Source organism: Trichechus manatus, unplaced genomic scaffold (genome assembly GCF_000243295.1).
Source record: "Trichechus manatus latirostris isolate Lorelei unplaced genomic scaffold, TriManLat1.0 scaffold00003, whole genome shotgun sequence".
NCBI classification, from domain to species: Eukaryota; Metazoa; Chordata; class Mammalia; order Sirenia; family Trichechidae; genus Trichechus; species Trichechus manatus.
This window is the reverse complement of record NW_004443939.1, coordinates 11,908,610-11,920,579: the sequence shown is the minus strand read 5'-3', so window position 1 is coordinate 11,920,579 and position 11,970 is coordinate 11,908,610. Positions and strand designations below refer to the sequence as shown.

General features: G+C 41.6%; 1 protein-coding gene across 2 annotated transcripts in view; it reads right to left on the bottom strand.

Annotated features, from left to right (window-relative positions):
• Nucleotides 1–11,970, bottom strand: part of DNAJC6 (DnaJ heat shock protein family (Hsp40) member C6) — a 148,772-nt gene that overhangs the window by 91,681 nt on the left and 45,121 nt on the right. Inside the window, exon 1 of one of the 2 annotated variants that reach the window (XM_004369022.2) lies at nucleotides 10,119–10,520. The exons of the other annotated variant lie outside the window; for it this stretch is intronic. Within the exon in view, the coding sequence (XP_004369079.1) occupies nucleotides 10,119–10,323 (205 nt within the window). The 5' untranslated portion in view covers nucleotides 10,324–10,520. Of the gene's footprint in view, nucleotides 1–10,118; nucleotides 10,521–11,970 lie in introns of those variants that run through there. 2 annotated transcript variants of the gene reach the window in all.

The following is an 11,970-nucleotide window of genomic DNA, read 5'->3' as shown; positions in this document are numbered from 1 at the left end:
GCAAATGGATATCCAGTTTTGCCAGCACCATTTGTTAAAAAGACTGTCTTTTCCCCATTTGATGGACTTTGGGCCCTTGTCGAAGATCAGGTGAACGTCGGTGGATGGATTTACATCTGGGTTCTCAACTCTCTTCTCTTTTTTTTTAAAGAAATGAAAATTAAAACATTTTTGTGGGCTCTAAAAGTATACTATATAGCTTCAATCTTTTCTCCATTATCTGATGTTGCTTACTGGTCCAGTTGTGAGGATTTTTGTTTTCTTTATGTTAAGGTATAATCCATACTGATGGCTGTAGTCTTTGATCTTCATCAGTAAGTGCTTCAGGTCCTCTTCACTTTCAGCAAGTAAGGTTGTGTTATCTGCATATCACAGGTTGTTAATGAGTCTTCCTCCAATCCTGATGCCACATTCTTCTTCATATAGTCTGACTTTTCAGATTATTTGCTCAGCATACAGATTGAGTATGGTGAAAGGATACAACACTGACACACACCTTTCCTGATTTTAAACCATGTGGTATCCCCTTGTTCTGTTCAAACAACTGCCTCTTGATCTACACCTATGGAAGCAGCAGTCAAGAAATCAAATGATGCACTGAACTGGGCAAATATGCTGCAAAAGACCTCTTTAAAGTGTTAAAAAGCAAAGACGTCACCTTGAGGATTAAAATGTGCCTGATCCAAGCAATGGTATTTTCAATCATCTGCCTGATCCAAGCAATGGTATTTTCAATCATTTCATATGCATGCAAAAGCTTGACAATGCATAAGGAAGACCGAAGAAGAACTGATGCCTTGGAATTACAGTGCTGGTGAAGAAAATTGAATATACCATGGACTGCAGAAGAAGGAACAAATCTATCTTGGAAGAAGTACAGTCAGAATATTCCTTAAAAGCGAAGATGGCGAGACCTCTTCTCACATACTTTAGACATGTTATCAGGAGGGGCCAGTCCCTAGAGAAGGACATCATGCTTGGTAAAGTAGAGGGTCAGCGAAAAAGAGGAAGACCCTCAACAAGAAGGACTGACACACTGGCTGCAAAAAATGGGCTCAAAACATAGAAATGACTGTGAGGATGGTATAGGACTGTGCAATGTTTTGTTCTGTTGTACACAGGGTCACTATAAGTCGGAGCTGATTCAATGTCACCTAACAACAACAGTGGTTCAGTCGCAGAATTCTCACCTCCCATTCAGGAGATCCGGGTTCAATTCCCCGCCAATGTACTCCGTGTGCAGCCACCACCCATCTGTCAGTGGGGGCCTGCATGATGCTATGATGCTGAACAGATTTCAAAGGAGCTTCCAGACTAAGATGGACTAGAAAGAAAGATCTGGCAATCAACTTACGAAAATCAGCCAATGAAAACCCTACAGATCACAATGGTCCAATCCACAACCAAACACAAGGAAAGTATAGGACCAGGTAGCATTTTGTTCTGTTGTGCAGGGGGTTGCCATGAGTCGGTAGCCAACTCAATGTCAGCTAACAAAAACAAAAGTACTGTGGTCCCTAGTCACTGTGCCTAATGGATAAGTTGGCCCTGACTCATCTTCCTCCTCCCCCCTTAAATCTTCAGTGGTCTCCCACTGCCAAGAGAATGAAGTCCAATCTCCTTAGCATGGCATTCAAGGCCCACCCTGACCTGGGTTCAGTCTGTTTCCCCTGCCCCAGCAATTCCTACCGACCTGGGCTGCAGCTTCCACACCTATATGTGGTTCTCTCAATACATCCTAGATCCTTATGTCTTTGGCTCAAAACAATTCTCCTCTCCTTCTCCACCTACTGATTTCTAACTCAAATATCACCACCCATTGTGGCCTTCCCTAGTCCTCCTGGTTAAAATTATGGCTCCTTCTTCTACACTCCCATAGTACTTTATATGTCTATTAATATACCACTTATTCATCCTGCCTTTTGCCAAATATCCCCAATTCTTATGTGCAGTTCTTTCACAGTATAACATTTCTAAAATCAGGAAGTGGCTTATAACCTATGTCAAACCAGCCTGCCAGCCACCAGGTAGAGCATTATGCCACAAGGTGCCAACAGTAATTTTCTGCATGTGCAAACTCAACACTGCACAGAAGGTACTGAGTTGTCTGACTGCTTCTTCTGAAGTGCTATTTGCATTGGTAACACCACACACAGTTGTATTTTAATGTAAAATTTTTATGGCACAGCGGTTAAGTGCTTGGTTACTAACCAAAAGGTCGGCAGTTCAAATCCACCAGCTGCTCCTTGGAAACTCTATGGGGAGCACTACTCTGTCCTACAGGGTCGCTATGAGTTGGAATCAACTCGATGGCAAAAGGTTTTGTTTTGTTTTAATACCTTTTAAAATTATGATCTGATGCAGTAATGAAGTTAAAGCATATTTTGGACCTATATGATGGTCTGCAACATGTCAGGCAATGCAATTAAAGATAGTGGAAATCATCAGCTCGCTTGCCACGTGTCATGAAATTTCCTATTTCCTTGGACCATGAAGGACTAACTCCTCAAACACTGAACTGCACTGTCAAAAGCTCCCAGATAACTTTCAAGAGAAGCTGTTTCATATACAATAGCTATAATTTAGATATTTTTTATGAGTTATAAGTTTTGCTGATAAAGAAAATGCACAATTTAAATGCAGCATTCTTCAATCCACCTCAAAATTCTAGATTATTTCCAAAAGGAGTTCAAGATGGCAAGCACAGGCATGAAGAGCACGCAACTTCAGATGGTCGAGGGTGATACAAAGGGTTTTTTACTATTAAACCTGAAAATGGCCAAGATTCAAACCTCATGACACTGATGAAGGAACACACAGATGTACAGATGAAAGTTGCCTATTGTTAGTTTGTAAAAACGTGTGTGTGTGTGTATACGCACGTACATACGTATATATATTTAGAGTTTCTTTTTTCTACTGAAAAAAAAGTTACCTTGATGATGAATCATACAATAGCATTTGGTAATCTAATTACTTCTTCACATTTCTGCATTGGACAGAAAACTCTTGGTGGTCTGGGACTATGTATTAATCATCTTTCTCTCTCCTCTGGTGTCCTTGCATATGACAAAAGTTCCTTATGGAATTGGTCAAACATTCTGCCAACATTTCATTCCTTTTAAGCCTGGCCTCATTTCTGTCAAAATCTAGCGCTGTGCTTATTTTTGGGTTTGGATGGGCATGTTTCATTATAAATTCCCTTTTTAAAAATTCAAAATCCATTCGTGCTTTCAGTCATTCTACGAGTATTTATCAGGCTCCTAATAAATGCCAAGCACTGACGAGCATACGAAGGTGAATAACACACAGCCTTGCTCTGAACTTTACTTACAGTCTAGTGGGAGAGACAGACCAGACAACACATCACAACTCAGTGTGATGAGTGCTGTTACTGGGAAGTACAGGATTCTGTAGAAGCATGGAGAATGATTATCTCATGCAGCCTAGAGGGATTAAGGAACATCTAAGCCAAGTCCTAAAAAATGAGTAGGAGATTACCTGGAAAAGTGCACACTTAGATGGCTATAGGATGAGGGCAGTGGTGGTTAAGTGGTAGAATTTTCACCTTTCATGCGGGAGACCAAAGATCGATTTCCAGCCAGTGTTTTTCAAGCGTAGCCACCATCCATCTGTCATTGGAGACTTATATGTTTCTATGATGCTAAACAGGTTTCAGCAGAGCTTCCAGACTAAAACAGACTAGGAAGAAAGGCCTGGAGATCAACTTCCAAAAATTAGCCAATGTAAACTTTATGGATCACAATGGTCCAATGCCATTGTGCACGGGATCACCATGAGTCAGGGGCCAACTTGATGGCAGATAACAACCAACTAGACAGCTATGGGATAGGTTGACTGAAGCTGAGGGAACAGTGTGTGCAAAAGCACAGAGACTGGGGGTGGTGAGAAGAGGACTTATCAGTAAGAAAATGACAAGAAGTTCCATTGGGCTTGCTTACAGAGTTACCACAAAGGGCTTCCGATGTCCAGTTAGGAACAACCTGCACTTTATTCTAAGAGCAGTGGGTACTCGTTTTCATTGGCAAGATATTGTTTCATAAATTTATAAAGCTGTACCAATTATATTGTTCTTTCAGTGTCATATCAGGGTTTAATATGCCTTATTCAATGCTAGTTTTGCTGTTTCCTTCATTTCCAGTATTTTAAAAAATTCTTCATGTTATACTTAAGAGGAAGTATTTGTCTTGTTTCATGAGATTCAAAACAGAAACAACTGCATTCATTTCAGTTCCCTCAGACACTCCTATTTATGCTTGCCTCAGAGAAAGAAGCAAATTAAAAAAGTCACCACTAATTCTTCACTTGCAATCTTATGGACATTTTTCTACAGCATTTGACTCAATATAGAATGAGTAGAGCCTGTGTGACTTGAGATAACTTTCTCAACCTTTCTGAGCCTTGGTTTCCTCAACTGCAAGAGGAATATAACTATTACCTTATATAATTCTTGTGAGACTTATCTAAGATACTGTATGTACAATGTTTAGCACAATGTCTGGACTATAATCATTAAACTGTAGCTATTTTTATCATTAAGCATTACTGAACAATAGACATATATAAAAATCGTTGTTGTTGCTGGGTGCTGTTGAGTCCATTCTGACTCACAGCAACCCCATGCAACGGAGTAGAATTGTCTCATGGTGTTTTCTTGGCTGTAATCTTTATGGAAGCAGATCACCAGATCTTTCTCCTACAGAGCTGCTGAGTGGGTTCAAACTGCCAACTTTTCAGTCAGTAGCTGAGTGCTTAACAGTTGTACCACCAGGGCTCCTCATATACATGATTACAACTTTGAATTTGTATTTTACTATAATTTTAGTTTTATATATAGAATGTATCACATTGGGCAAATCTGCTGCAAAAGTCTTTTTTAAAGCATTGAAAAGCAAAGATGTCACTTTGAGAACTAAGGTATACCTGACCCAAGCAGTGGTATTTTTAATCGCCTCACATTCATGCAAAAGCTGGACAATGAGTAAGGAAGACTGAAAAGGATTGATGCATTTGGATTATGGTGTTGGCAAAGAATACTGAATATTCAATGGACTGCCAGAAGAATGAACAAATCTGTCTTGGAAGAAGTACATCCAGAATATTCCTTAAGAAAGGAGGATAGCAAGACTTTATCCTACATATTTTGGACATGTTATCAGGAGGAACCAGTCCCTGGAGAAGAGCATCATGTTTGGCAAGGTAGAGGGGCAGAGAAAAAGAAGAAGACCCTCAAAGAGATGGATTGACACAGTGGCTACAACAATGGGCTCAAACACAGCAACAACTGTGAGGATGGTGCAGGGACCAGGTAGTGTTTGGTTCTGTTGTACACAGGGTCACTATGAGTCGGAGCCAACTCAAAGACACCTAACAACAACATATATATTTATATATATGTATGTGTGTATGTATATATGTATGTATGTGTGTGTGCGTGTATATATGTGTTTACGTAAACATACATATATTTGTGTATGTGTGTGTCCTTCCAAAAACTTTCAAGAATGGTTATTTATCTCTGACGCAAGGGCGTAAATATTCAGGAAGAGCAAAAGACGGACATCTTAAATTTTTTCATCTTATTCTTTTCTGTAATTTTAATTTTTTTTTTTAACCAAGGGTATGGAAAACCTTTAAATTAAAGTTGATGAAAAATCTGTTACACAAAATAAAAAATAATTTATTCTCAAAGCTCAGATGGTTATACTGAAATCACTTTATGCAGAAAAAGAGGTGAAGAGTCTAGGTTTGATTAACCTGGAAAAGAGGAGAACTGGGCTAGGAGGAGAAAAAAGCATCTCATCTCAAATTTTTAAAGGGTTTTGCCATGTGGAGGAAGGACTGGACTTATTTTATATATTGAGAGCAGAACTAGGCCCAAGTGGTAAGGTTACAGGAAGGCCAATTTTGCCTAAATAAAAGAAAGCCCTCGGCACTGAGGAGAGCTGCCCAAAAGTATTGCTTCAGGAGGTGATGAGAGCCCCTTCGCAGAAGGTGTTCCTCATAGGCCGTAGAGCCATCCCGCAGAGATTTGGTTCAGTAATTCCCTTTCCAAGTCTATGAAACCTGGCAGTCTCCAGGCATCTGAAATGTGACACTTAGATGGACGTACATTACTCTGATATCCAGGAGCTAGTACATCCTTAAATGGTTATTCAGAAACATTCAAACTACGGTGTTGTTACTTGCTGTCCAGTGGATTTCAACTCAAAGCCACATATTAAATAAATTAGATACATCAGCTTTGTCTTCAACTTACAAGACCCCTAAATAGGCCTAAATAAGGATTTACCAGTTGCTGTTGAGTCAACTATGACTCTTGGTGACTCCATGTGTTGCAGGGTTGAACTGTGCTCCATAATGTTTTCAAGGCTGTGACCTTTTGGAAGCAGATCACCAGGCCTTGAGTTCGAACAGCCAATCTTTCTGTTAGTTGTCGAAAGCTTAACCATTTGTGCCATCCAGGGACTCCTAAGTAAGGATTACCAGTATACATACATTTATAGTATTTCAGTGAAGTATGAAGTTATTCAAATATATACTTCACAATGTTAAAGCCTAGTTCAAAATTTGGAGGCTATGTTTAAACCCAATCTAGAATAGTATTTGTAAAGAATTTTTGTCTTCCCATTCCCAAGGCCAACACTTCAGACAAAGATTAGACTGGACTGTGGGACATAAAATGATACTCATGAAGAGCGTGCTTCTTAGCTCAAGTAGATACATGAGACTAAATGGGCAGCTCCTGTCCAGAGGTGAAATGAGAAGGCAGAGAGGGTCAGAAGCTGGTTGAATGGGAACGGGAAATCTGGGGTGGAAAGGAGGAGTGTGCTGTCACAGTATGGGGAGAGCAACTAGGGTCACATAACAATGTATGCATAAATTTTTGTATAGGAAACTGACTTGAATTGTAAACTTTCATTTAAAGCACAATTTAAAAACATGGATATAAAAAAATTCAAGAATTTTTGTTTTCAATCAGATTCACACTAAAGACGTAAGGATTATAGCATTCTTCTGATCCTAATATTTTAAACCTCCATTAAAATCTCTTTCTAGGTTGGAGTGCTATTTTATGGATGTCTTTATGAACCTGGTAAAATAAGCCTAATATCAGAATACTTCAGCGGCTTAAGGTGGAGAGTTCCACTTTTGTGGATTCTACTTTCCTGAAAGCTGGAGTACACACAAGAGAAATATGAGTTTTCTGAGCTAATGAACTGGGATAGCTGCAGTGCCATTTGGGATATGACAGGATGACCTTTGGATGATAATCTTTTCAGAGAATATTTTGAATGAAGAGAAAGCAAGCCAGGGCAGGCAGAGAACTCTACAAGACACATCAGGTTAGGGTACTGCTCTGCAATCTGCCACTTGAGAGTGTGCTGACTAGGAAAATCATTACATTTTTCTGAATGTCTGTCAGTCTTTCATCTAAAAACAGAGGCGGGAGATCAAAGTAGATAAATGTTTCCAATTCAACAATTAGTTGAAACCATGCCTGCACAAAAAGACAGTTACACAAAAAAGTCAGATCTTAGCACCAGAAGACCAGAATCTGGCTATCACTAACAGTGGCTATCACTGTTTTACCTTGGGCAAGTCTCCTAGCCTCTCTAAGAATCAGTTTCTTCATCTGATGAATCAGAATGGCACAAATAGCAAAGTGAAGAAAAAGTGCAAACGTATTCTCATGTTGTTTTAAGCCTCAAAGCAAAGCTCTATGGTAAGAGCAGCTATTACAATTCTTCCGTAAATGGGGGCAGGCTTAAAGATGTTACTAGGTTTTTCAGCTAGTAACAATAGTGAAGAGGTTTGATTCCAAGTCTCCAACCATAGGCACATGCTGCTTACTCCACCTATTTATTACAATTCAGGGGAAAATGAAATAAAATAAGTGTCCAAGTGTTCTATTTATTATAAACTGCTATACAAATGTAAGTTATTGTTAAGACTAAACTTTAAATTCCCCAGAGAGACCTCAACATATTTTTTTTTCCATTCATAAGTGTTTCTGTCTGAGCAAAAGCCCCCATGAACCACCAATTCTATCCAGCATGTCAGAGTATCATCAGTTGAATAAATGGGCAGATTACTGCTGTTTTAGAAATGATCCATGATTTTAACTAAAAATCCTAAACAAATGGATACATTTACACTGCACAAGGCTATACTCTGAGGACTTTAGAAGAAAAACTATAACTAGGCAAGACATATAGTTGGACTAGTAAATGATACTTGCTACCTAATCAAAGAAAGCCCACTCTCAGGGCCCAACCCCGCATCCAAGCAAAATAAAAAGCAACCTTCCAAACTGCATTCTCAATTGCAAATATGCATCAATAGTCATAAGACACACTGTGCTATTATTGTACTAGTGGAAAAAAGCCACATCATTCCCCTAATCAGAAAGAGGAGTGGGCGATGGGAAGGGAATCCCCACAACCTCCAAGTATACTGCTAGTTTCATCAAGTTGAAGAACCAATTCCTGGCAATAATACTTCAGAGATAACAATATTCTAAATGAAAACGCTTCCCCATTACAACCATATTTAATCAAGGCAATTCATTCTTCTGCTGTAAACATATTCCTTGAAGTAGGGCTTCTTCACACTCATTTTCAATGTGCTCGTTTTCATTGCAATTATTTGTTTACACGTCCACCATGTTCCTAAAAGGGTTACAGTGGCATCATTCATTAACCAGAGTATATGAATCTTTTTAAAGATCCAACAGGATACCACATCCATTCAAAAGATAGTTTGTACTTTGATATACCATAGATTTGGAAAACATAAATCAAATAACCACATACAACATCAACATCAAAGCCTTGAAACCATCAGTCCCTTGGGGATAATACTGCTTTATTAAAAATGGTCATGAGATAATGTCCTACCAATATCTTACTCAACTTCAGTAAGAGCTTGTATGGGTAAAATTCTTCTTCAGACGAGGATATCTGAACATCTGTGAACAATATTTCACCATTTATATGAGATAAGGAAAACAGAAAATGGTAGCTCGGCAGAGCCATTACATGACTAAAAGAAACAAGCATTTGTTTGCAAAGTGTGGGAAGTAAATTCAGTTGGGTTTCATCACTGCCCAAACAACGCAACATGAATATTTTCTCTGGAGTCCTCGGTTGTCCAGTATTAACATTACCAGTGTAGAACAAACAACTGACACTTCAACTATAAATTATCTGTATGTAAATTATCCTGGTTCCCTGAAAAGATAAACAGCTAAAATAATACTCCTGGTCCAACAAGGATATATTAAATGACTGTTTTGCTATGGAAATTGCTAAAAGAGCATTTCCAACAAAGAAAATCCAACTTGCTAAAATTCTTTATAAAAGATGGTTGCAAGCTCAGATACAAAGTTTAAAGGCATTTCCATTTTCCCTACATATAAACGGTTATAAAATATTAGTACAATCTAAGCAAAAGGATAAACAAAATCAAAGCGCAAATATACCAAATAAATTTCATTGTGCAGATCATAAAAACTGTGAAAAAGGACTCTAGATCCCAGGTAAAAACTGCTCGGGAAAGGTAACAGCATTAAACCGAGCAGACAGAAGAGCTAAGATGCGGCCGAGCTTTCCAGAATTTCAAATAAAATCGGCAATACGACAGTAACAATTGGGATAAATACCGTCCGCAGCCTGCAAAAACAATCAAAGCATTTGCTCCTTCACCTCTCTCCCTCAACCAGCTGGGTAGGGAAAGCAGCTGCCGCTCCCCGCCCTCCTTCCAAGCCGCTCTTCGCACCACCCCCTCCCCTTTCCTCTCTACTCCTCCCCTCCCCTCTCCCTCCGTCTCCCTGCCCCCAGTTAGCGTATTCAGCAGCCTAGAGAGATTAAGAGGTGCTCGCTGTAGTCACTGGGCCTCTGGACCGATTTAACGTTTCCTAGCTCCTAGGACCAAAGAAATTAGAGACGCGTCACCCTGGTGGTATTAGATACCCTCTCCTTCATCCTGGCCCCCTCCCAGGCCAGGGTTGGAGTGGGAGCCTCCGGCCAGTCTGCTGGGCCCCACCGGGAGGGCCCGCGGTAGCTCGGGGCTGCGCTCCCAGCAGGCAGCGCTACCTGAGCTGTCCACGGTGCTGGCGCGGTCCGGAGGATGCCGGGCGGGACTCCGCGCCGCCGCCGCCGCCGCCGCCCCGGCATTCACTCTCTGCTTGCCGCCACCCACGCCGCTCCCCGCACTTAAGTCCCCGTTACTGTCCACCAGCTGCAAGGATTCATAACCATCGTTGCTGGTCTTTTTCCGGTAGCTCCCGAGGAGGCTCATGGGCAAGCCCAGAGAGGAGGAAAATAAATCACCTGGGAGGGGAATAGGAAGGTGGGAGGTGAAAAGGGATGAAGGAGGAATTAAAAAAAAAAATCAAGTGCCCGACGAGACGCAAACAGGAGGGAAAAGAAGGAGCGGCCACGGGAGAGGAGCTTTGCGGGGCGAAGCCACCGCCCAGGGCAGAGCGCTGCTCGGGGGCCGGGAACGAGGGAAGGAGGGAGGACGCGGCCGGCGGGTGCGCGCGTCCTCGGTGCCGCCGCTGAGCCGCCGGCCCAGCCGAGCTCCGGGCCCCGGGCCAGCCACCCTCTGGCTGGGGAGTGCCCGGAAGCAATCCTATAGGTGTCGCCGCGTAGCCCCGCCGCGCAGCAGGGCAGCTCCAAGCGCGGCTGGCCCGCAGGGTGGAAAGAAAAGGGAGGGAGTAAAGGAGGGGAGATTCGCGGGAAGTGGGCGCTGAAGGCAGAAAACGGGGCGGGGAGGGAGGAGGAGGGGACTACTAGGACCGGGGGAGGCGGCTGTTTTCGTGCGCAAGTAGTAAAGAAAGAGCTGAGAGACTCTGACCGGTGAGCTTTGGGGACGAGGGGTCTCTTGGTAAGATCCAGACACGCCCAATTCATATAACTTAGCCTATATTTGCTAGAAGATTCTCCGACGATAACCGTCCTGGAGGACTGACTTGTAACTCAACTGAATAAAGAAATGTGTGTTAAATGCCAGGTTACATGTATGCTAGAATATAAAGAAACAGCAGTATTTTCCACTTTCCACAGAATGGGGGATGATCCCTAAATTAGACATCCAAGAGTGGGCTATTCTAACTCTATAAGGCAGTTAGGGTTCACTCCCGCCCAGAGAAGAGATAGGACTGCTTAGTAACTATTTACTGAAGAATAAATGGGGGAGGGATTAAGGTTGAGTCAGGTGCAATTTCAGATCTGACATCATTTACCTTGGGACCCGGAGAAAGGACTATACTACATAGCTGGATTGAAGGTATGGTTGGGAAGCAAGAGAGGCAAGGATTTTTTTTTTTCAATCTAGTCCCACCCTACCCCCTCTTTTTTCTAATTCTGGGCAAAGAAGGCAGTCACTCATTTTTAGAGGAGAATTTATCACCAAGTTAATGAGGCTTAAGCATCAAGGTCCCCTTTTTGCAGAAGCTCCTTTCAAGGCTGTGTACCTAACTTTACATCCGTAATTTTGTATTCTCATTCTTAAAGAGGAGCCCAACACCGTGTAAGTGTCAGGCCTCACAAATCCTGGCTATAACTCTGTTAAGTGTCAAAATGCAATTACCAAATGTTCATTTTTTATCTGAAATGATAAAACTGCAGACGACTACCTCGTTTTTCAGGAGGAATCCCTGGGTGGCACCAAGGGTTAAGCACTAGATTACTAACCAAAAGGTTGGCACCTTGAAAGACAGGCCTGGCAATCTGCTTCCAAAAGGCCACAGCCTTGAAAACCCTATGGAGTAGTTCTCTCTACATACATGGAGTCATCATAAGTCCGAATCAACTTGGCAGCAACTAACAACACCCCATTCTTATCATTTCAGGACCTGGAGTCCTACCACAACACAAAAAAAGTGCGTGTATATAAAATTTGCCTTCAGCCCATCCACACTGCCCAGCTTTGCTTTCTTCTCAC